At 34.7% G+C, this 26960-nt stretch overlaps 1 protein-coding gene across 4 annotated transcripts in view; it reads right to left on the bottom strand.

Moving 5' to 3' along the window:
- Positions 1 to 26960, bottom strand: part of ASAP1 (ArfGAP with SH3 domain, ankyrin repeat and PH domain 1) — a 142595-nt gene that overhangs the window by 40670 nt on the left and 74965 nt on the right. For all 4 annotated transcript variants that reach the window (XM_086879090.1, XM_086879104.1, XM_086879099.1 and 1 more), the window contains 11 exons: positions 21125 to 21270; positions 17598 to 17672; positions 17208 to 17257; positions 16752 to 16881; positions 15889 to 15974; positions 15079 to 15154; positions 14164 to 14250; positions 7692 to 7792; positions 7210 to 7279; positions 6006 to 6093; positions 4887 to 4935 (listed from right to left, as the gene is read on the bottom strand). In XM_086879090.1, the coding sequence (XP_086735216.1) occupies positions 4887 to 4935; positions 6006 to 6093; positions 7210 to 7279; positions 7692 to 7792; positions 14164 to 14250; positions 15079 to 15154; positions 15889 to 15974; positions 16752 to 16881; positions 17208 to 17257; positions 17598 to 17672; positions 21125 to 21270 (958 nt within the window). The remainder of the gene's footprint in view (positions 1 to 4886; positions 4936 to 6005; positions 6094 to 7209; positions 7280 to 7691; positions 7793 to 14163; positions 14251 to 15078; positions 15155 to 15888; positions 15975 to 16751; positions 16882 to 17207; positions 17258 to 17597; positions 17673 to 21124; positions 21271 to 26960) is intronic.

Raw genomic sequence — 26960 nt, 5'->3', positions numbered from 1 at the left:
TAAGAACCAAGCACATTGCAGATGCAGTGTTGCTAATTATGAAAAAAATAACATGTTAAAAAGAAATCCTCACAGATAAAGTGATTTTAGATGAATTCAGATCTACTGCAAATGTTTTATGTTTTTAACACAGAAATATTTTAAATCGGCAATATTCTCAATGCATTCCATGTTTACAATATTCAGATTGTCTGCAATCATCAATCTTCTGAAATATGAAAAATGGTTATATGGTCATCTAAACATACTAAGAGAACATCAGATTGAAATTCATAATTTCTCACTGAAATAACAATGAAAATATTAGCTTAAAAGGATTTCTGAGGGAAATTTATGTGTGTTATCTTACAGCACAGATTCAGAGCCTGAATGAATATATGGGCATTCCATATTATATACTTCATGCATGTATGTTTTTTTAAAAATTTTTATGTGCAGAGAATAATATAGGAACTAGTGCTTAAAATGCTTTAAAATTTTTGAAAAATCAACCTTAAAAATAAAAGAGAATTTGAAAGTGCTGAGCACAAATTTGTTCCAAAGTTTATGTGCTGGAATATATAAAGGTACATTAATCTTTTTCATTATGTGTGAAGAACCTACACTAGAGGGCATTCTTCAGCATTTTTAATGATGAAATTCAATGTTATTAAAAAAATAAGAGGCAATGGTGTCTTGTTTCTAATATTATAGCAATGTTTGGTTAAATACACAGCAAAATAATAATTAAACTCAGGCAAACAACATTTATCCTGAAATTTGTTGATAATTTATTTTAGAGTTACAATTTGATTAGTTTGTTAAAAGGCAGAATTTGAATAAAACCCAACTAAGCAGTAACAATTAAAAAAAATATTAGATGCAATTGAAACAAACACAACACAATTGAGCCAGCTGTTAGTTTGATACAGACTTCCTTAATACAAGTATCTAAGCTGTCAGAGAAATCATTATTTTGGTTGTGTTTGCTCAGGTAGAAGGAATCCCCTGTCCAGGACTGGGGCACCTGTGAGAGCAAGAGGCACCACAGGGGCAGCTCTTCCCTGACAAGCAGAAGGACATGCTCTGAGTGACTGCTGCTGCTTATCAAGAAGTGCCCAGTTGGTCACCAGGCCTTCCTGGCAGGCTGCACACTCAAAAATAAACAATTCAAGTCAATAAATATGGAATGTTAATTAAATGTTAATGGTTTATAAAACTTGTTGTATCTGCTCTTTTTCTCCTCTTTTTCTTATCTCTATTAGTCTTTTTTGTTCTTCATTTTAAAAAAAAAGAAATTTATTTGCTCTATTTCACAATACTAAGTGCCAAATGAACAGTCAAAAACCTTCTGGTAATACTCTGTAGTTCAAATAACTGAAAAATTAATCAAGTCTTACAGAATTGCTTTGTCTACTTGTTTTAGGACAAGAGGAATTGACCTCAAGTTGTCCCAGCAGACATTAAGATTGGATAGTAGGAAAAGAATTCTTTACAAAATGGGTTTTTAAGCACTGGAACAAGCTCCACAAAGAAGTGGCTGGGCCATCCTCTCTAGAGGGCTTTAAAAGATGTGTGGATGGGGTACTTGAGGACATGGTTTAGTTGTAGGCTTTGCAGTATTTGATTAATGGTTGGACCTAATGACATTAAAGGTCTTTTCCAACCTAAAGTGGTCTACGATACAATTCTACCTAACACAATAAACAGGTGGTCCAATCATCTGTTAAACTTGTTCTTCTGAATAGCAGTAATTTCTTGTCATCATTTAAGGCATTTTTTTTTGCTGGAGATTCACAGTTTTGAAGAAACAAAGCTAAACAAAAACCTGGCATCCTAGTTGCCTTCAGGAAATAGAAGATCTTTGTTAATCTTGCGTGGACCAGACTTCACTCACATTTCTCTTATTTTGCTTCAGTATTTTCAAGTCAATAAAAAACTGTCCCTCAATAATAAGAACCAGTCTAATAGTTTTGGGTTTTTTTTTTAATTTTACAGTAAAAATTTAACTGTCTCTTCTGACAGTCACTATTGCAACACTGTTGTTTCCAGGTAAAAATACATAATTAAAACAAGAATAGTATAATATTTTTCAAATATTGATTTATATTTTTTTTGTATGGAAGAAGCATCAGATAGTATCAATGCCTTCAAATTCAGTGTTTCCAAGGTGAAAAATGTCTGAGGACTGCTGTTAAAAACTAGATTGAAGCTAGATGTCTGTTTCTGCAGAGAAAAATTTCTAAATCTAGCTTTGTTTATAATCCAGGCATTTCCTGTGGGTAAGGATATGCTCTTGACCTTCAAAAACAGGGTAGAAAAGAGCCCAAAGCTCATCACCAGAGTATGTTTGGCCCTATCCACAATTACAAAAAAAAACACAGAAAGCAACTATTATTGTATTTGTTTAAAAAATCAGGTTACCCTTCTATAATCTACACATAAATATATATTTACATGCACATAAACAAACATATTATCCACACTCCACTTCCCCCAATAACTTAACTTTATCTGCTAGAGAAACTATTAATCCATTGAGAACTTAAGGACTGTCAGTCAGTAATTAAAGGCCAAGAAACAGCTGCCTGGATAAAAATAAAGGCAGGCACTGGTCTGAAGGAAATGTTTGAGGGGAAACAATAATAAACCTGCAACAGAAAATAGGCTCCAGTGCTTTGTATACACGTTTTTATAAAAATCCCATTATTATTATTGTTATTATTATTATTATTATTATTATTATTATTATTATTTTATTTGAGGAGTTACTTATTGAAGCAGTGTAAAATGATTACTGGTAAAATGTATGCAAGACAAGTTAAACTAGAATAAAATTAAATACATATTTTCTTCTCTATTTAGATGTGAGTTTGGAAGGAAGGTGATTTGAAAATCTATTTACACATTTTCAATTGGTTCATGAAGTGAAAAGGACAGAACAGAGGCAGCACTAAAACTGTGTGGACAAAACACAAGAGGAAAGGATCAAGTGAGAGGCACACCTATACTAGTCAGGAGGAAATTGAAACAAGAGGATGACAACTCTAACTGAGGAGTTACATCAAGTAGTTCCTGCAGAAATCCATTAAATCACTGAGGTTGGAAGTCCAAGGGGTGCTGTTCCCATGACACCTTAGATAATAAAGCTTTTTAGGGCCCACTCAGTGACTGCACAAGAAAGTTTCTCATCAGCACAATTACACTCATCCTGGTTCCTCAAGGGGGGCAGCAGAAGGGGAGGTGCTGAGCTCCTCTGGTGACCAGAGAACCAGAGACAGGACATGAGGAAATGGAATGAAGCTCCATCAGGGGAAGCTCAGATGGGACACCAGGAGAAGGCTCTTCACTGACAGGGTGTTTGGCCACTGGCCAGGCTCCCCAGGGAAACTGCCAGGGTACCAACCCTGTGAGTGTTAAAGGAGCATCTGGACAATACCCTTAGTCACATGATTTAGTTGTAGGCAGTCATGGGAGGAGCAAGGAGCTGGACACAATGATCCTTAAGGGTCCCTTCCAACTTGAGATATTCTAGGATTCTCTATTCCAAAACAATTTTCTAAACCACTTGACTTTAGAGTGACAGACAAAATGTTGGTGCTTCTAATAGGAAATAAAACCAGCCTGGAATTTCAAAACAGTCCTACAGGCAGCCTGCTAAACTAAATTTATTAATCTGCTTCTCAGAAGAAGGATATTGTTAATCTATCCCTTCCCTACCTTGCTCATGTGTTAAGACAAAAAAATCCCCAAAGAAACCACCTCACCTGTTAAACCAACTAATACAGGAAAAATTAATTTATGGCAGAGTACCAAAAACTTATGACTCATTAAGAACTAACAGTGTTTTCTTTGTGACTAAAAAAAATTACTGGAATAATTAAGTTCCAGGATGACTGCAGTAATCATGATTAGCAAGTCAGTTCTGCACTGTAAGAGCCAACATAAAGCTGGGGAAGCCCAGAAGGAAATAGCTGCTCAACAAAGAATTATCCAGCCCTTTTTTTTTCACCCATGACTCCCCAAGGTTGAGCTGTCAATGCCACTGTCACTGTCACCCAACACTACCAAACAAGTTAAACACCCTACAAACATCTCCTGTACCTTTAAAATACACATGGAGCAACACAGACTTCCACTAGAATGTGGATATTTAGGGAAAGAATGAGGTAGCCTTTGCTGTCCTCTTCAGTAGTAACTTTACTCCTTCAACTTTAGGGTGTTGAGCATTAGAAAACATGCACAACACGTATCTGGTGACACAGGAGGAAAAATCAGTGGTACATGGGTCTCAGGAAATAATTCTGATGCAGGAAGAAGAAATATTATTTAAAAGAAAATAATCTAATTGGAAACATGCATTAATGAAGCAAGTTCCTGGATTCTGAAGTACACAAATCTGAGAGATATGCTTTGCCGCTCATTTCTAGGCCTACAAAAGAAAAAATGCACTGCCTGTAGATATTTTCTATGTGTCATATGGAGATCTTTTATCTATTTATTATGTTTAATTTCAAGGAAAAGGTAGGATCAAGAGGAAAAGAAGTAACTGCAGAACAGGGTTGACAGAGAAGATTTAAAAAGAATTTAAAAATATTTCATTTGAATCTTAATAATCTGATCTACAATATCAAGCACTTCACACAAACCAGGTACTGGTTTACACAATCTAAATGGGGTTTTGGTTAGTTTGATTTGGTTTAGTTTTGCTTTGAATGTTACTAGGTTTTAAAAGAGCTCTGTAGTGTGACACAAAATAGTTTACATTTACAGATTCCTAACAGCAGAAAAAAAGAGACAGTGGGTACTACTTTTGCATTAGCTGAGAAAATTATTTCCACTGTTATGTGTGATTTTATACATTTCTATTGGCAAAAAAAACTTGAAATAAATGTAAATATTCTTACGCGACATATTCCTGTTCATCTTCTGCTTGAAAGTGGTATGTTCTGTTATCTGAAATAAAGAAATACATATTTTCATTTGGCACATGATAAATGTTAATGTACCTACATATTTGGTACTAAAACCCATTTGGCAGCTAAAGCCTTCAAGAGTAATTTCTCTTAAAAGGCATCATTAATTATTCACAGCTATGGATAACAGTTCCAAAACAATGAAAAAAGGAAAATGCAACTGTAAATTTTTATTCACACCAATTGTATGTATTTTATAAGTCTAAAGTTTGAAATACTAAAGAAAAATAAACCCATAGATCAAATTTTATTCTTTCAGAAACATTTAGGAGAAGAGGGCAAAATGAATTTGTTCCTTTTGTACAGTTTTTCCAACCAGGTAAGCCAAGAAAATTCTTTTACTAGCCAGCAGATGAAGACATGAAGCGGCTAGTATCTCCCACAATCAAAGGTTTCCTAGACTGTCCTTTTCAGTATAGAATGTTGGAACTGTTTGTTGATTAATACTCTGTATATGAAGTCCAAAAATGCTAAGTTGACTCATCAAAAGAGTTTTTAAAACCAGACTGGATACAAATACCTGCTATATGAGACCAAAATGGGAAGAAGGGGAACCACAGGAGCTTTAATGCTAAGAAGACAAGGCATTACCAATTTTCAGACAGAGAAATAAATTTTTAATGTAGGATAAGAGAAAAAGAAATTGGGTCCCCTTGTCTTCCTCATTCCCTCAAATTGAACTCAAAAAGAAGAACAATGACTGAAAAGCCCAAGGTCTTTCCCCTTTCCTGGTGGATACAGCTAATGTATGTTCCAGTAAGCTGTTAAACATCTCTCTGAACTTAGGGAGAAGCACATATGCTGCATTTCATGGTTTGTCACAAACAAACAGTATTTATGTCACATCTACACAGAGAAATGTTCTACATCCATTTGCTCATCATCAGAACTAGAGGCTCTGAACATTCATAAAACACCGTGTGTGTTTGGATACAGACCTGAACTTTGAGCTCTAGCCCCGTGCTCTGCTCAGAGCATCTTGCAATGATATTTTCAGAAATCCCACATAAGTGGTACATCCCACAAGATGGTACTAAAGTTGCTACATACGTGATATTAGATCAAAGGACTTCTTATCTTCGGCGTTTGGCTTCACCTGGCAGGTCAATAAATTCAGTTTAGCTGGTTGCCTGTTGGACTAAAAAGAAAATTTATTTTATTTTAAAAATGTATTGATTTAGGATTAATTTCCCTTTCTGGGGAGTGGGCATGTATGATATTACTTAAAGCTTGGATATGCACACATATCCACCCTCAAAAAGCTGGAGACCAGCATCACTTGGTCTGATTTACTCTCTCAAAATAGACACATTGCTAAATCTAAACAAAATTAAAATCTTCATGGCCTCACTTTATCTGAAAGGGATGGAAAGAGAAAACGTGAAATTTACAATATGCTAATAGTAATATTTTTTAACTGCATTTCATCAACAATGGCAAAACTATAATGGAGTTTTTCATTACAGCATGCCCATAATCCAAGTTTCCTCCCATTTTAAATAAATCAAAGATATAATCCTAAAACTTTAAAAGGAAAGTGGAAAGCCAAAGATCTGGAGTTTATGAACTCAGGATAAATACCAATATTCTGTGCTGTAATTAAGCCACTTAAGACATGATAATAAAATGTATCTTTAAGAAATTTGGGATTTATACAGGTAGTAAGCTTTAGAAATTGAGGGCAAAGGGGGAAAAGAGGTGAGGAAATGGGATAATTTCCTTTAATAAGAGCAACTCCTGTGCTTGTTTCCAACAAGTTCATGTTACACTCCCACAAGGCAGTTTTAGCTCTGCCTCCACCATGATCACCTTGGTGCTACCTCACGATTGAGCATTCCTAGGAAAATCCTTTAGATATGTGCCTGATTCCAAGAACTCACAGTGATCAAAACTTCCCAACATTTCAAGATTTTAATTGAAAGCACTCAAAATACTAAACACATTCACTCATCTGCCAGCCTCTAACCTAGTATCAAGTGCTTCCCAAGTTCCCAAATTCTGTGGTTCACACATACACCATGACAATCCTCATAGGCAAATCCATCTGAAGTTATTGAGATGTCTGTTCAATACATTTGCCATTTTTTTATTAAACTACTGATAAATTAATTTCATAAGCTACAGTTTCACAAAACTTCAACAGTCAGAAGCTGAAGTAACATCCTTTTTGTAATAGCATATTAGCAGCAACAAATTCACCAGGAAAGGACAATGCTATTTATTATTTCCATATAAAGGTATAAAAATAACTTACCGTTGCATGTGAGATGGTAAGAATTCCATTTTTAACAGTGCACTTTCTTCTTTGCCATACTTTCCTTAACCTACAAAAACCCACCGTATCAAGTTTAGTAAATGGATGTAACTTCAAAACACATTAATATCATTATCAGTTTGAGACAATTATCTTTAAAAAACAAACAGATGCAGTCAAAATTTTATTAAATGCTTCACCAAAAAAAACCACTTGGATATTTGTGAGAGATCTTAATCATCTTTCAGAGAATTATAAAGACAATAGCTTTCTTTTAACTATGACTATTATTTTTACACTTGCTTGTCAGGCTTTTAATATTTGATATATTAATTCAGTCCTGTGTTCAGGATTGACCTTTGGAACTCACAAATACTTGTGGCACATATAGGAGAATATGCCTGAAACCACAGTAGTAAACTATTAAAATTAGAGCCTGAACATAGTAGTAGACTTCACTATTGTGTGATATCAGAACATACCCATCACTCTTCTTTAGAAGATAGCCTTTCTTCTCACTGCCATACTCCTTATTCCCCTGAAGCTGATGCATACTGTACCCTCCTTGCCTGCTCTGTGAATCCTGAAAAGGGGAAACACAACATTCATCTTCTGATGTGCACAACTTCCCCAACCTTTAATCCTATTTTATTTTTTCTTCTCTACAACATCATTAATTAATACAGATTAAAAAAGGAGAACTCCTACTGCATGTTTTACATTCACTGGAGAGCTTGCTTTGACACAATGCAATCTTGAACTAAAGGCATGTTCAAGATTTAATTAATACATTAGGTCTTTGATGCAAATATGCATCTCAAAACAAACACTTTTAGAATACAGATATTTAATACTGTACAATCTTATCAGCAAAAAGCAAAAGGCTAAGATAAAATTTCAAAAAGAAAACAATAAAATATAGCATGCATATATATATATAGGAATACATATATAAAGAAAGACAAATGCTAATAATATTTTTTTCCCCAAATAAAAAATATGTATAATTCATGAGTTTTAGTGAATGAAGTCAGCTGAAATAACTTTTGACCTGTTCTAGTGAAACAATTAAGTGAAATGGATTAACTTGTTACAAGCACATCAGAAAAAAAAAATCCCCCAAATTCATTAAAACATTGACTTACTCTCCTAGACTTCGATCACGAAAGGCAAAAGCAACAGAGGAAAGAGAAAGCAAATAATTTAAAACAAGAATTATTATTCATTTAGATAAACATGTTCCTTGAACATAGTTTATAGCCCCTATTGTTAAAACAGTGTTTCCCCTTTCTGAGGACACTAATAGAGGGATGGCAAGAACTATTTTTTTAGGCATATCGGTGTTTTGTCTCATCCAGTAACAAAATATCGTAACAAAATTCCAGGCAACCTGGCATATATGACATTGGCTTCACAAAATAACTAATAGGACTGCAAGATCGAATTTTAAAATATCTTCCAATCTTTGTCATCTTTATAGTGCCTAAAATGATAGTTATGTTGTACCCTCCACCACAGGAGCTAATTATGAATTTCCTTTGAAAAAGATCAGGCCCAAAGTGAACATTTACTTTTTGCAAGTGTATGCAAAAAGCTATAATTAAGGTCTCATCAATTTGTTTTTAAATATAACTATGAAAAAATAGTCTGCAAAACATCACACACAAAAAAAAATAAAATAAAAAAACAATGGGAAGTTCAATTACTCCCTTGTCAATAATATTTCCTCTCTAAAGCAGAGTTTCTTACACAACCAATATATACTGAAGATTACTCCCTCTTGGTTTATCCAGGGTGCTTACAATTGTTTTTCATTTTGTAATAAGTTTGCCACAGTTTAGGGAAGTGCTTTGGTAAAGCTGGCAACTGTGGCTGGAAGCAGCACAAAGGATCTGTGAGCTGGGTGCTGCCAGCAGTGCTTACACCACCACAATCAGCAGCTCGTTTGTTAAAAGCAAATTTCAAATCCCCACTGGAATTAGGGTCCTGCTGGTATTAGCATAGGAACAAACATAATGAGATATAGTTCTTGTTCCAAGTAGCATATGAGATGGGAGATTCGGGGAAATAAAATGTAAAGAAATAATTGACAAAACAGACACAAAACAAGATTCTAAAAATTAGCTACATTTAACTTAATGCCGTTAAGTTACATTTGCAGCAATAATTAATAGACAAAAGTAGAGAACAGAAGGCTGTATTAAAGGCCCAGGTTCTTTTAAAATTTAAGCTTCTTAGGATATGAGCATTTTGCAACATACAAGATCAGATACTTTACACAATTAAAAGTACAGTAGTATTCATTAAAATACTTTGTCCAAAAGCCATAAAATGATTTTCCAAGATTAGGTAATTTTGCACAAGGTTACAGAATCTGCCCCAAGCTGACATGAGGGCAGCACAACAGAGGTCACAAGAGACACTGCATGCAACAGAGCCAACACCAATGGTACTTCCTGCAATGAAGCTGCAGCACTGGCACTGCTGCACAGCCCAGGATCCAAACCGGGGCAAGATGTGCTTCTCCAGGAACCAGTGACTGCATTGATTACATTAATATTTTTTCCCTGATGGAAGGACAGGTATGCCACAAAAATGTGTAAAGTCATTACAGATGCCCATAATGCTAAATAAACACCTTGAACAAGTGCAACAGTCACACAGAAGTTGCACTATGAGACCTCGAAAATGTTGGGACGCCTCACTTATAACAGCTCTAAAGAGGTTAAAGGTGGCAGAACTTACAATTTGGACAGGAATCACTAGTTTCAATTTCCTTCTCTCAGTCAAAGAAACTTAACTATCAACAACCAGGGCCTCAGTTTTATTATTTTAAACTGTTTCCCTGCCAAAGCAATGTTTGGTGAGAGTTCTTCTGATTTTTCACAAATCCACCAGAAATGCCATTCATTTCATGTTCTTCAGTAATTCCATTAATCCATCAGTTTTCCAGCGATGAGATTATGATGCAATAATATAAGTGGGAGAATGTATACATTATTGTAATACACCAGGCCATCTGTTGCAGTAATAAAGTCCAGCTTTATGTACTTGAAGATTTGGATGTAGACAGTGATGGAGGCTGGCTGGTGAAAACTCAGGCCATGCTTTGCTTCCTCTTAACCAAGGAGTAACAAATGCTGACATGCTGCTTCAAGATTAAACACTGAATACCTAAGCAACACATTGTTTTATCAAGCTCCTCAATTTCTTCCAGCATCATTACACTCTGACTCATGTCATGTAGCAGAATCTCATGACTGAAAGTCCTCATGCTGGTTTTGAAGAAGAAACTTGAACATAAATGTGATCAAATGGTTATTTTATAAAAAAAACCAGATTCTTTCATTACAGCATTTCTCAATCTCTCTCTCTGATTTGCCTGGATATCTGAGAATCTGTATCCTGCTCCTTTTTCTTCTAAGGCACAACTTCAATTCTCTTCAAAACACTTTATTTTTATATTTATAACTTTATATACATATTATACACATATACACACACAAAGTTTTTCAAAAGTCCTAGAATTCGTCTACACTGTAATTACAGTCAGAACAGTTGCAGTTTATTCTGGTGATGCCTGTGAAGCTACTTTATTTCAGTATGTATTCAAATATCAAAATTTGACTTCACTTTTATATTTGACTTTACTTCTGTTTTTTGGATGAGGTTTTGTTGGACATAGGTAAAACTTTACAAAAGGAAGGCCTTGTAAAATCATGGCTTGTGGCTCATCATAAAGTCTGCTACATCAGAAAATGACTATGGGAAAGTGATTCAGCTGAACCAGAGGTAGAAAAACAAGTCACATAATCATCATGGTGTATGGTGGTTGATGATGTTGAATGATGTTTATTATGATTTAAAACCAAGTAACTGATAATGGGCTAACTGCTTAAAAAAAGGCCTGGTTTTTGCAACAAAGCACAAAGCACCTTTGCACCTGCCTGGGAACTCTGCATCACTATGGACCCTCACCCACAAGCTCACCCACAAGGTTGCTTTCCACTAAAACACAGTATTTTTACTACATATCCAGGAAATAGGCAACCAAAAATCCAAACATTATATTTCACTTGTTACTCTACCTCACAATAATCTATGAGCAATTCTGAAACTTGATTTTGTATGGACTGTTCCATATGCAGCTGTGAATGCACAATACATTTCTGAAGAACATCCACCCATTTGTCCTATTTTATTTTCAAGAACTGGCTGATTGTCAAGAAGCATGAACTCAACAACATATGCAGCATCCAGGAGAAGAGGAGAAGTTTTTCTTTGCTTCCCAGATAATCAGTTGGTGGAAGAAAAGGTACATGAGAGGAGAGCGTGCCTTGTTGCTCTGCGTGTTGGGAATCAATTCCTGATGAAGAATGAGCAGGAATTATGCCCAGAATTATTTAGATCTGGTAAGTGCACATCGGAGATGGAAGGGGAAAAAAATTACCAAACTGAGAATCAGGAAAGACTGTAAAATATGAGATAAGGGAAAACTGAGCACTAGGAAGAACTAGCAGCTTTTACAGTAAATTTGGATCAATTCAAAGGTGCTCTGTGGTACTCCTGTCAGCATTTGTATCATGAGAGAAATTCTAAAAAAACGTGTACAGGGTGATGTAAGGCTGTGTTGTCCTTCAGAATGATGGGATTAGAGTTGCAGGAAGAGGAACAGCCTCCTGGCCAAGGTTTATCTGCTATATGATGTACACCTATGTTATGTAAGCACACGTAAGCATTCAAAAGAAAAACAAACACCACTGTAAGGAATTACTCGTCCATTATTCCTTATTAACTGTGATTCCACATTAATTAATTTACTAACTTCAAGGCCACATCTATCCACAATGGCCATAATCACAAGGGGCTATCTACAAAATTACATGAAAGCCTATGAAAATACTTGCCCCAGATTCCTGTTTTTTATAAGTTTAGAATCCTATTTTTCAAAAGTTTCAGAAGAATTCCAGGAAAGATTTTTTAGCTTCACACCACAGAAGGGACATTGAAAACAACTTTGAAGAGTATATTTATTATTATATACACTGGAAAATCAGGGGAGCTTTTGAACAGAGAGGTTGTGTACAAAAATTTCCTGTAGTTCCCTGAAGAATCAGTAAGTAAATGATGACTGATGCAGTGTACCTGGACTTTCAATGGGCACTTATTCTTCCTTATGAAAGGGAACGAATTGCATTGCCACAGGATGAGAGGAAAAGTCCTCAGGTGAGGTAACAGGTTAAAAGCATGAAACAGCCAGATGAGTTTACAGAAAGCTGTGCCAGCACATGTGGTGTCTAACACAAACAATATGGAAAAGGATGAACAGTAAAATGTCAAACTTTGTTAGATGCTATTAAATTATTCAGGAGACTCAAGAATAGAATTTCTCAGGAACTCAGTGATAGTGAGTAGCTTGACAACAAATGACAGGTGAAGATCAGCATAAAAAAATGTCAAGTGATGCAGAGGGAAAGAATAAGATACTTTGAGCTCACCATGAAGATTCAGAAACAGGATAATACGGTTATAGCTTTACAGATGATTAAGCTTACACACCTTTTCTGGCCAAAAAGCAAGTCAATGTAAGGTTTTATGTGGAAAAATTAAAAAAAAAAAAAATCAAAAAGGTATCTAGTGAGCATATCAACAATTCACACACACTCAGATCCTGAATAGGGTATGAAGATCTAAAAGTTAAAAACAAGTAAAAGGGAAAAGATCTTTCCATACAACCATGGTGGGAAAGGCACAGCTGCATCATAAGCTGATGGTTTACATTTCTTCAAAAAGCAACTGCACAAATTCCAAGACTTCCAAGCCAGTCAAGCTAATGGGAGGGTATTCTGGGGAAGTATCAGTGTTTATTGCCCTGCATTTTACTCTCAACACCCATTATTAACTCATCAGAAACTTGGCTGACTCAGAAGTTGTAAATTATGTTTTTATGTATATATTATATTAGCAATACTGTTAATCATATATTTGGATGATTATATATATTCAGCAGAAGGGCATCTGTCTAATGTTTAGTTATAATTCATATTTAATAACAGACACCTGGTAAACATGTCTCATAAACCTACAAGAAAACTGAACAGAAGGTAAGCAAACTTCTCCTGAAGGAAAGCTACACTGACCCTCCCAACAGTCACTGTCACCATGGGATATTCAGTATCTCCCTCAGGTACTAAGATTTTGAAGTCAGGGGATTATCTCAGGTAAAAGCCGTATTTTATTATGTTATCTCTTAGTACAAGAAGTATTCCAGAACATCTGCAATGGACATGATATGTGCTTCCCTCCACTTTTGCAATGGATACCACATACCAGTGCATTTGATGATGAATCTTACTTTTTAACTGCCCTGTCTCAGCCCCTTCTCTCTAAATAGCAAACAAATTTTCTTCCTTACTATATACTGTTAGAAAAAGGAGTTTGGAAAGGAGAACAGCAGCACAAAATCCATGTGAGTTAGTATAGTACAAACCACAGCTAAAGGCAAGTCTCTGGTTCTCATTCTGCCTTGGGATCACCTGGGTCAAGAAAATCCTGAACAGAAACTGGCTGGAGGTTAGCGGAACACCAGATTGAAGTGTGCATCCCTTCTCTTCATTTTTCACCCTGAACAATCATTCCTTATCTTTGTCAAGGACAGGATGCTGGGGTACATGAAGCATTTATCTGACCCATTACAACTCTTCTTATAGTGCATTAAGAAAGTACATAAAACAGAGAATAATTTCTTTTTGTACATAAAATTCAAACAGAAAATGAATGTAAAAACATTGTTTGATGATACGTAGTTGAACATTGTAAATATTAGTTTTGCCATAATGTTCACAAACACAACTTTTGAGCCAATAACTACACAAATTTAACATTAATTAATTTCTGAATATAAAAGTCACAAATTTACACTATCTCCAAGAATAACATATTTAAATTATTTACCTCCTTCTGATCAAGCTGCAGAGAGGATTTTATCAAATCTCGAAGAGCTGTAAGTTGTTTCTTTTCTTCATCCTGTGTCTGCTTTATCTGTAGAAAGAGATTGCCATTATATGCTTGCTGGATGCAACTTTAATGCTTTATGCATTTCAATATACCATTTTAGATATCCTGAACAACCAGCTCAATTATTTTGTGTTTTTGTAATAGTTGAATTTATTTTCATGGACAATCCATTCTTATGTCTTCACCTTCTATGCATTTATTGCTTGAAAAGCAAATTAAAATGAATGTACAACTTGACATGCACTGTTTGTTCAGTTATATTTTAATGGCTTATTATATCTAATGCAACTAAATTATCCTCTGAAATATTAAAATAACTCAAATAAATTTGACAGATTACTTAAGGAATGAAAATGCAGTTTAATTTAGCAACAAATGACAATAGAAAATGGGATTACTGTAATTCTGATTATAGAATACAAAACACTTGGTTGACAGTGATTTTGACTCCATGTTATTACGTTTCTTCAATGAACATCAAAAATTAATTCATTTTAAAACCACGGTGCTATCATTAAGTAGTTTGGTTTTAAAAAGTGAAAATGGAACTAAAATCAGAGTTAATAATATAAGCTGATTCTAATATCCACACTTTAAAGTAGTTTTATCTTAATATATGATTGAATTTGTAGTAGAATGAAAGCAACTTTTCCTAATAGCTCTAAAAGCAGCATATGAAGTCAAACAGTCAAGATGTCTTTTCTTCATCTAGCTATGTTCAGTTTCAAGTAACATACTTTTCATTTATAAGATGCAAATGAAATATAGATCCTTACAGTTATATTTTAAATGTACTCATATAAACAAAATATTTTCATTCTCAGATATAATTCTACTTGAAAGTAAACTTACATTATATAGGTCAGCAGCCAACTTTTCAATATATTGTTTAAGTTTATCAGCTGTTTTCAAGCCATCTTGGAAGAAACTGGAATGAAAAATTTGATTTATCAGGAATATATCGAGTTCATAACACAAAGTAGATTGTCTTGTGGAGAAAAATAGCAAAAGCAATAAAACATAGCCAGCTTCTTCCACGTTCAAAACTGAACAAAATAATTAAACAAGTGAAAACCCCAACAAAAAACCCCTTCCTAGTAGTTTAAAGTACAGTATCTTTCAACAGTGGAGATACAATATTGTGATTTTAACAAATATCTAATTAGAGAGAATATAGCCAACGTGTTTCTCCTACAGTAATTTCTACAAATCTTTTTCTCTGCATTTAACTTAAGTTCCTGTGTGTTTGCCTTTGCAGTTCTAACAATGACAAGGTTGCATCTCACCTGTTTCACCTCAAGGAAATCCAAAGAAATGACTGGATTTCACAGTGGGTTTAAAATTTACATAAAGACTAAAACCTATTAGTTGGAATAAACAAGATATTTACAGAAATGCATTCTAGATCAATGCCTCAGGAAATAAAATGAATTTTTGTATGCAACATGCAAGTTTTCCTTTGGCTTCTTTCTCCATGATTTCCCTGCCCCACAAACTCACTCTCACACTCTACTGGAAATTCACAGCCTCTGAAGAGGAAGATTCACACACCTGGCACATCACAATTATGAAAAAAAGCCCTGATGCTTTCAAACAAAGGGAAACAAAATCTTGAGCAAAAAAGAAAATTGTAGCTAAAGCTTAAAGCATTGCAACACTTACTTGCATTGTGCATGGTAATATTTAATAAGGTTCTGCAGAAGGTCCACACCCTTTTTTGTCTTGATTTCATTAACCTTAATAAGATACTGTATAGACAATGTAAAACATGTTGACAATCACATATTACAACCTTCAACAGTTTTCAAACAATAAAACATCATTCGCTCAATGAAGTAAACTCTGTGGTTAACTTGGGTGCTGACCCATAAAACACTAGTCCACCATTGCTTAACAAACTTTAAAACAGGAAACAGTTTATCTGGCCACTCCATAAAATTTAAACACCCCAAAACATAAAGCAAATTCAAGAAAAAAGTTTAATCCTTTACAGTTGTCTAAAGATTTCCTTTTTTAAATGTTACTATAGTCATTATTGAAATATTCTGGAAAATACTGTGTAACAAACACTGTGTAATTTAAGGTAATCCCCACTAAAATGTAATAAAAAGAACTATTAATATAAAAAAATCAGTTTTATGAAACTGACTTATCACTAACATTTATCACTTTATTAGAAATTTTAGAAGGCTTCAGAAAGCATATTGGAAGAAAGATATCAAAATACCACTTAACAATAAACCTGATAAAGTAAGAAGTATTTCTGCAGTGTATTTTCAGCCCAAGAACCTTCCCACAATAATCTAAAAACAAGGTGAAGGAATAAAACAAAAGAGAAGCCAAGTTTTGTATGAGTTGCTAAAATAATTATCTTTATATTGCTGTACTGTGTCACATTAAAATAATTTCCTCCCTCCATCCCCATTAAATGACAAAGAAGATTTCACCACCTTCAAGTAAGACCCACAAGGTCTGTTAATAAGAAGTTATGGTGTTGCAATTAAAAACTGAAATTTGTTTCTTACTTCACACATCTGTAGCTGAAATAGCCGCCGCTCCTTCTCCATTTCCTCTGCTATCTCAGCTCCCGTTATCTCAGTTCTTATCATCCCATGCTGTTTCGCATGTTCTCTTTTTTCCTTTTCAATCTTTGTACTGAGATTTTAATTAGAAAACATTTTAGAGAATTCCTTCCACTAAAACAAGATCTAGCATTATTTAGGGAAAAAGTAATAATTAAGAAGTATCAAAAAAGACATTCTGAAGATTAGCTCCTCTACCAAATCCTGTATATTTTTAGGTCTCCAGAAGCTACTGAGCCATGAAACTGCCCCTCCTTCAACTCTGTCCTCTAGATTGTGTGTTACTTGGGGAAAACAATAAATAGTTATATCTTAATTAACAACACTAATAATAATAATTCATTTTAAAAATCCCAACCCCACAAAAAACAAAGCCAAGTGGGCGACAAAAATACTTACAATTTGGTTTCATAATCTTTCCAGGCTTTGTCAAAAGGTTTTTTGAGGTCCTTAGGAAATAGAAAATTGTCTTAGAACATTTTAAAAACTTTTTCTTTGTAGTTATCAAATAATAAATAGCAACAAAAATACCGTTTTCTTCAAAACTTTTCAGACAGCAGTTGGAAAAAATATACTGGGTCTGAATCTTGTAAAGTATTGCTTTCCTGTGCACAGTAACACAGCAATTTACAATGAAATGTTCAAGATTTTATTGCAGTCATGCCAGTTTTTTTCTTTTTACTAAATACAGAATATTAATAAATGCCAACATAAGAAATACTCTCATGAGTGAAAGGAAAACAGTCACTAGACTGAACATGAAACACAAATTTAGTCTGCAACACTTACCCCTTTAACACCTTTTAAGTCTCCTTTTAAGAGAGAATCCAAAGTGAAAATAACATTGTGGCTTAAGCCCTGGAGCTAGAAACAAAAACATTATCATACAAAAGGATTTATTATGATCTTATCAAACTACTGCCAACAAGCTTTTGAACTTCACTAATCAAGTTGCAATCACCTCACATTTCTAAACTTCTAGTAAATTCAAGTCTGAGAAGAATTAATAAATATTTACTTGCATAAGACATAGAAACATTATAATTAACATTTACTTAAACAAGGTGACATAAACCCAGAATTTTACAAATAGCACATAAGCAAAGTTCTGAAAGCACTTCAAGGCAATATTTATCCTCTTGAAGCAAACATTTGGGTACAAATTTGACTACAGCCTCCTGAGTAAGAAGGGCCTGCTGTGTCACAGGCAGAGAACACACAAAGCACAAATTAATTCAACTATGAACAGAAGGAGCCAACAGGGGCACCAGTTCTTTGAATATTTCCCCCTTTTTGGGAATACTGTTCTTTTTTTCGTCCATTATGCATATCTGACATATCCTTAACCTCTCATGAGGACAAATTTCACCCCACTGAGTTCAGACCTATTTGATTATCGACAAGAGTATCAAAACAACCACTCAAACAGGTTCTCCAGATCTAGTGTTCCGCTCCAACTCCTTGTATATTCTAAAGACACTGTAGACTTTCTTTCTTTTTCCAGGTGTATCCATTAAGGAGAACAAACTCAAGCCATTAATTTTTGATTTGAAATGACTGAACAGTAGCCAGTGAGTATGTCAGCTATGTAAAAAAAAACAAAAAACACAAAGCTAAACAGCAGTGTATTAATTACTCCAGTACAGCAAGGATTTGGAATCATTTACATCATTGTAGACTTGATAAAACAGTAGCCCAAATGAACTGGAAACAATCTGAGAAAGCAAAACGCTCTCATATATACACCAAAACAAAGAGAAAAAACCCCTTAACATATGGAAACACACATGAGAATTTAGTGAGGGTTGTGAACAAAAAGTAACTTGCCTGAAAAGAGTTGCTGAGGACATTTACAGGAAAAACAGGCTTTAAACACTTGGAAAAAGGCAAGAACCATGAAAATTTTCAAAAGAAATAATCTGCAAATGCTACAAATGTTCTGTCAGAACCTCATCTAGATCAATGTGAAGATACTGCCACACTCATTTTCATATACATAGGTCTTTATACACCTTTAAAATGCACTATTATAATGAATTACTGCATAAAGAATGAAACCTGAAATGGACAAGGAGGTAGAAGTAAAAAAAAAAAAACCAGAGAAATTTATTCTGGTGGGACACTCAAAAGAGTTTGCTGAAAACATAGACCAGGGTTGGCAATGGCCAATCCCAATGTTTTACCTTTATAAAATCTTACTGAAGGGTCATTGTGTGTCCTTCTGGTAAGATAATACTAATATCAACAACTTAACTATTATATTAATAGATTTTAAGTTTCAGACATTATATTTAAATATAACATCAACAGTTAATAGTAAAAACTGCACAGTAACTTATTTAGCCTTGTTAAAATGATGAATGGACATGTTTTTATTCTTGCCTTTGTGTGCTGAGTAATTATTTCAAAACTATGCTTTCAAAAAGTTGTGTATGCAATAAAAGATGCTGGTTTTACTTCATAGTAACTGAATATCACTCTAAAAGTAGTCATAATTGATGAAGAAAAAAGTTATTTTGTACTCTCCTCATGAAATAGCGATATCACAATTCATATGAAAATTGTAATGAATCATAACTGAAGTTCAAAGGTGGAACAAAGGATCTAAATTTGTGAAGCATTTTTCTCATTGTCTACTCTGTAAGCTCTAGTCCTTCTTAATTTTTATGTCTTTGAAGACCATTCATTATTTTATTGTACTTTTATTAAATAAGCTATCAACAACCTGTTCTAGGTAAAAAAAGAAAAAAAGATCCCAAACCTATAATCCTTCCATTCCTATTAATAACTCCTACCATTTTTCCAATTAATTTTATCCACATAATGCTCAGCACCTACTTTGGAGCTTTATCAGTGCCATAACAGAGTCGTCCTCTCATCTGCTTTTTCAATGGACCTCAATTTCTATTTTGATATAAACATCTTTTTTTTCTTTCAGTGAAATCTTATTAAACAGACTCGTGCTTAAGACCAAAAAAATAGAATTTTCTGCCTTAGGGAGGAAAAAGAAGAAAAATAAACTGCTTTAAAATGCTGAGGCAATTGTAAAGTAAGTTTGTTGTCTATTTGAAACTGCTGAATGAACTAAATTAGTGAACACCCTATTTCAAATCCTGTCAACAAGAATTTGGGTAGATAATGTTTCATAATCCAGCTGAAATATTATAATGCTGTTTTGAATAAGTGTGGCTTCTTAAATTAAAAGTGCTTTTTCCTCTTGATCAGCACTATATTTTAAATAATTAAATAAACCCTGCCATATTTTTTGCTAGTTGAAATAGGTTAAAATATTCTGTTGATGCCCTGCTAGGAATGACAAAGTCTAGAAAGCTTCCAAAAAACTTGAGTTTTTGTCCCAAGCTGTCTTGATACTGTACTTTAATTCACATTTTAAAATAATTACTTTTAATTATGTGTTAAATTTTATTTAAAGAAGGTCAAAATAACCCAGAGTGACAGAAGTCTCTACAGAGGAAAGCATAAGACTCAGACCTGGGCACCTGTCAAAGGCAGAGAATTTGCTACAGGGACCTCTGGTGATCTACAGCAGTTATGGTTGTGCTGGGGACTACAGGAAGCCAAGTCTATAACATCACTTGCACTGCACACACCAAAAAAGCTTGGAAATAAGCCCAACTATAAGAAAAATGCAAAACTGCAACTATGACTTTCTGAATATAACAGCTACAACGCCTATGAAAAACGATTCCACAAGAAAAGTGGCGTCATTACTTTCAGTGTTCAAAGCTATTTGTTATGATTGCAGTTTTATTATGCAGCTTTCAGAAATAAAAGGCCTAAGGCAAACCTTAAATGAGACAAACCTTTAAACCACCTTCAAAAACTGGTATTTAAGCGATGGATGCTTTATATATCACAGGAAGAGCAGACTGTTAACACCATTTAAACATGCTCAAATTGTTGTTTTTCTTCCAAAAAGTGAATGTTTCTCCTTTTGTGGTAAAACAAAACAGCCATAACTAATGATATGGTATTTTTAACTAGAAAGACTTCAAGTTAAGGGATGATTTAAAATTAAGATCCATGAGGTATATATCACCATCAATCACTTGAGAATGATGACTCAAGGGATGACTTAACATTTATATTTACTTTCTTAACTGCCAATTAACAATCAAACACAGAATGTGTAATAAAACCCTTTAGAGATTCTCTCTGCAGAAACTGTTGGTTTTCTTTTTGAAAAAAACTGAAAGCATCTTAAAAATTATCCTTTGTCATCATGATCATGCAGTTCTTATATGATACTTTATTTTGAAACAAGTTAAAAGCTAAGAAAGTTTGAAATTCCTCACCAGGTTCTTCAACAGTGTTGATAATTCTTTAGTAAGCGTGGAAAATTTTACAAAAGCTGTGCCAAGATCTGGATTATCCCGACTTAAAAAATTACTTCCGAATTTATCTAGTACTTGTGCATAGTTTTCTTCATTTTGAACATGATCTGCAAAGAAAAATCAAAAGCCAGGTTTTTGTAGCCAATCAATCATAATTTTAAGCTTATTGCACTTAAAAACAAACTAGCAAACAGGACTTTGAAAAAAGCCACAATTCAACACATTCACTGAAAATTAAAATAATTTTAAGATTAAAAAGAAATATTTAGCAACAGGTTTTTTAAATCAGCAAGTTGAATTTGTAATACAGCGATGAAGAAAACTCTGTAGTTATTGACAGAGTAGTAAGATCAATAATACATCAGTGAAACAATATAAGCTTGTTTTGTAAACAATATCACAATTTACAAATGCCCACTACAGGAACTTTCATGCATACATGAACTTTTATTTTGAAATGCTGGAAAATTTTACAGAACAAAAAAGTCAAAAGTATCAGATATAGAAGTAAGGAGACCAAGTCTGAATCTGACTGTAAGTTCAAAAAAAGAAACATCTTACAAAGGTTTCCTTTATGCCTGCTTTGTACACTGAGTTTTCCCAGATAATGGAATGTTTATTGGTCTGCAGCCAAAGATTCATTCCAATGTATTTATTAGCAAACTGCACATACAGAGAGGTCAGAACCAAGACAATGCAGTGGAAGCCAGTGAAAGTGAGACAAATCCTCAACTCAAGAATGAATTAGAAACCATTGTATCTGAAATGTCTTTCCAGCTTCTATTTAGTTTCCTTTCTGGCATGTGTTCGCATAACTTCTGTTACTTCCATTTTAGTATCTTTAAATAGAAAATTTACCTCTACAGCCCTTTAGGAAAGACTTTACCACCTTTATCTCTCAAGGAATATTACTGTCATTAATTAAATCAATATTTCACTTTAATGCAACTCCTAGCTTTACTATGTGGGCTTTTTTCTGCAAACCACAAACACAAAATCACAGAGCTACAGCACAAGTTCTGTGTGATGAAAGGGAGGAAGGGACAGAAAGAATCGTTGCAAGTAGATACCATGGTTTTTCCCCCCAAAATCTCCAGGTTTTTTTTTTATTCAAGTTGTGACATTGCCTGAGAGTATCTGAATTACAAGATATGACTCAAAAGATAGAAAAAAAGGAAAAAAGGCAAGTTTCAAACAAATCTCATTAATAATGTCTCAAAACGCACAAATCTACCTGGACATTTAAAAACAGCTGATGAAGAGTTAAGCAGTTAACTCTTCTAAGGTATTGCAGATATTCAAACAGTGCACCAAAGCTCCAACAAAAAAAAACAATGTCAAAACCTGTTAAAAAAAAAGTACAATCCTTATTCACCAATACCAAGCCCCAAAGCTCTCACACCAGTCACATTTTAAAAATCAGACATTAATACTGAGGTTTTCAAAAGGCCAAATATTTAATCATATGCTAATACAGAGTTGCAACTCAAGCCATATGTTTTTAAGAAAACTGTTCCAAAAGCATGCAGTTTTAATCAAATAGCTTAGCACTGAACTCAAAGAAAGCACTACATAACACTAAAATATGCATTTTGTTTTGGTGTAAAAGCTTTTGCACAAGTACACACAGAGGACTTGATCTATGAAGAGGGTTTAGCTTATGCTGTCTTGAGTAAGTAAAGCTCAAGTATACCCGGCTGTGCTGAAGGAAAAGGAAGGATAATGGGAAGTCAGAAAGAGCCCTGTTAGATCATGGAATCCCTGTCCTTGCTTGTGAAGCACTTTTTACACCACAGCATTTCCCAGCATTTTGATTTTAAGCACTGTGTTGTTTCACAGAGCATTTTAAAAAAATTATTTCATAGAGTGAAAAAGAGCTGAAGAAGCTTGTTTCCTTTATCTGTGGAATGGCAAAAGAAATTCCCAGTAAGAAAGAGGAAGCAGGAAGCAAATCATTGTCCTAGAACAATAGGAAATTCTCAGGAATCCCAGACTATAAATCACCTAAGTCTAGAAATAAAGTTCTGATGGTGAAGTAAAAGTAATAGTCCTGTATTTACTTCTGTAACTGCCACACACAGGCACACAAAATGCAAGTACTCTGTAAGAATAAGAAATTTTCAATTATTACAAAAGTATCAATGTCAATCTTGCAAAAGGAGATTAAATATTTTCTATTGAAGAGGCAAGGCAATTCCCTACTTGACCTTAAATGCACATAGCTGAAAAATTAAATCTGCAATGTACCCTGCACTAAAATACGGAATGTGAAACCTGACATGCTTAGGGCGAAGAGCATCTTTTAATCTCACTGCAGGTGCCTCATGCAAACTCAGAAATTACTTCCTAGTGTTCTAATAGAACTTCCTTAGCATACAGAAAGCTGTAATAGGCACAACAATATTTATTTTCTTAGATACAAGTCCTCATACAAGACTTTAATAACCCTGAGAGTGAGACAGGATCACTGACAGCAGTACATGCAGGGAGTAAGATTTGTCTTCCAGAACTGAATCGTGTCTTTTCAACATTGTAAGCAACGCTCAGCATTGTGATGAAAATAAAACAGCTTCCCCAGCCAGACATCCTGTGCCTTCAGCAGCTCCCTGAGGCATGCCACGATCATGGAAAACTGAGGAAGGGCTCTGCACCCACTGATAAATGCAGCTCCCTTCAAAGGGGCCTCTCTTTTGTCACTGATTATGCCCAAAGAAACCTGAAGAATGTCTAAATTAATGAGCATTGATTCTGCATATGTGGTTAAGTTAACAAAAATAAAAATCATGTTCGAGAATTTTGATCAACTTTAAACTATTTTTAAGTTTCACTTCTAAAACAGCTTTCTTCCATGGACAGCCAGAGGAAAAATAACCAAGGTCAGGGCCAAGATGCATTTATGAATGAAAGATGACTCAGAAAGGCTTTAGAAAAGCAAGAAAGCTGGCAAGGTTAAAAAGGATGGCAGAAATTACTTGAAATAAAAAAACACCCTTTTTCATTTAATTCTTCACAAAAACATAATAGAAAAAAATTATTTGACCACCATGCAATTGTCTGAACTTGATAACAATAACCCCTTCTGGAATGAGATTGTTCAATGGAAAAGTAATAAAAGCCTCTTTCCATATTTCAGAGCAAGAAGCATCTCACTGAGTCTGCATGGTTCTCTAGCTCATCACAGTAAAAGAGCACTGAGAGATAACCCAGCCCAGAAAAGTAAATTAACTTCTTTTTGCATATCTGTTCATCACTGACATGCTTGAAGAAGTTCTCATAGAAGAATTTTCTTTCTCCTCTGCTTCAGAGGATTTGTACCAAATTTAACAGTAGAGGTCTTAAAATCTGATAACATGAGCAATGTCAAGTCACTTAGATCCAAAGAATAAAATAGGCAAAATATACAGTTGCAAAGTGAACCCTCTTACTTATACCAGCCTCAACACTACAGGAAGAATGAAAAGCAAATATAATAGCTATTTTTAGTAAGTTCCAGAGATAACTGAGAATTCAAGTATGCACCGACAGCAATATTGCTTATATATTCCCCAGGCTATTTGTAGGAACTACAGTGCAGAACAGAATTGTGGACATGTGGATGAATACAAAATGCTGAACAAGAAACACAGATTTTATAAAAAGAAAATTTTACATCCAAAACCTCCCACCTCCAGGAGATCAACAAGCATACAGGGAAAGGAAGTCCACATTAAATTATTGATTTTCCAAGAAGCTCTCTCCCTTACAAAAACATTGAAAGGAACTAAGCACACTAATAGGGATGAGCCTCACAAGGAGAAGAGACAGGACAAAAAAATATGTGGAGGAAAGAAAATAGTAAAGTGTTAATTTTCTCACCAGAGGGAGGTTACCAGTGAACTAGAAGTCTTTACATGCACCCACTATTGTGCAGTCTACAGCAAGAGGCTCCCACCAGGGTACTTGCCAAGTTAGAGCAATCTCATGTTTAATTGCCAGCACATGGACATGTGCATTAGAAGCAGTGCAGCACATCAGGGAAAACACTCCTAACTTTAAGGAAATTATTGCATTACTAGACATTACAAGGAAAGGTTCTGGAGTTCTATCACTTTGACTTTCAGTACCCAGCAAAACAAAGTACCAAGCACATCAGAAATTATGAAGAAACACAGCATGCAATAGAGCAATATCAAAATATTGCCATATTGGGCTTATACTCTTAATATTGTGTGCAGTTCCTGTCCCTGTTGCCCAAAATTCACTCTTTCGCTATCCTATTTTAAAAAAGGAAGTCTATGCTGCCATTTTGGAGAGAGAAAGTGAGGATGATTAAATGTGATGGTTTCTACAAAAAACAACCAAAAAACCCCCTAGAGCTGCTGAGTTCAGAAGAGAGATACTGTGAGTAATAACTGAAGCAACTCAAACCTATTTCAAGAGAGAAAATGGTTCACAGAAAAATGGATACATCCACCAAAAACTCCTCTGGCTCTACTCTTTGGCACTTCAAAGCCTCTTACAAACTTTCATGCCCAGCTCCCTCAGTTTCAAATCAAGATGAGTGATTTTGGTGGGTTTCAGGCCAGTGCTGTGATACATGGGCAGTGACAGTTTTCTCCTCAGGTGACTTTAGATCTGAAGAACATGAACATGCACTGGGAAACTTTGCACAGGAGAACTGACCTAGATTGATTCAACATTGGGAATGATAAAGATTTGCATTTATTCAAATTCCTTGGACAAAATAAGTTGCAGAAGTCCATTAAGAAGTACCAAACAACTATATCATTTCTGACTCAAGGTAATTCCTGGCCTTCATGTCAGTGTGAGCTGAGAAAGTGCTAAACAAAATGCTTAAAATACACTCTGTTTGAACTGTTTTTCTACTTCCTCGAGCATCTGCTGTTGAACTCTGTGGGAGATCATGTGGACTGCTGATCCATCTCAGTACCTTTGGTCTTGTATGGATTTTATGTTTTTATTTCTCCATTGTGTAAATTCTTTTGATTATATTTGGGAGTTATCCCAGAGAAGTAATGAAAAAGAGCTATTGAAAAACCTACAGCAAAAATAATTGTGCAATCTACTGCTGTTACAATTCAATCCAAATGTTACAGGAAAGGAAGTCAGAACAGATTCTCCATTAAGTTCAAGCATCCTTGGCATAAGATGGGTTCCTCGTTACAGATACAATTGATCATGCCAGAAGTAAACAGCAAGCCAGACAAGGGAGGAAGTGGTGAGAAAGAGGTGTCCATTTGTATGTCTCACTGCATTTCATAAACAGACCTTTCCCATGCAACACTTCCAGAAAAGAAAATAGGTAAGGGATATTTCTAAGGGTTTTCTATACTCTCGTGTTGGTATGTTTTCATTTCCACAGCTCTAAATGTAAATATGACAGACAGGTGAGGGAAGTACAGGAAGAGCAAAAAAGTATTTGGGTGATTTAAAGTTCTTTGTAACAGACCAAGAACTCTTGTGGTTCAAAATTCAGCACTGGAGAGGAACAAACAACACACCACAAGGTTCAGCCTTCCTGAAGAATTTTGTATGAGACACTGCATTGTGTCACTGTCACAATTCAATTGTTACTCAGGGGAAAAAAAAAAAAAAAAAAAAAAAGAAGCAAAGGACCCAAACCAACCAAAAATAAACCCCAAAAAACCAACCCCCCCCCACAAAAAACCCCAACCAAAAGCCAAAAAACACTCAACCCAAATAGAATGAAACAAATCCCCCCAAAACAAAAACAAAACAAACCCCAAAACCCAAACAACAACAACAAAAAAAATCAACCCAAAACAAAGCCCACAAA

Source organism: Cyanistes caeruleus, chromosome 1 (genome assembly GCF_971803275.1).
Source record: "Cyanistes caeruleus chromosome 1, bCyaCae1.hap1.1, whole genome shotgun sequence".
NCBI lineage: Eukaryota > Metazoa > Chordata > Aves > Passeriformes > Paridae > Cyanistes > Cyanistes caeruleus.
The sequence above is the reverse complement of the archived record's forward strand: the minus strand, read 5'-3'. Positions and strand labels throughout refer to the sequence as shown.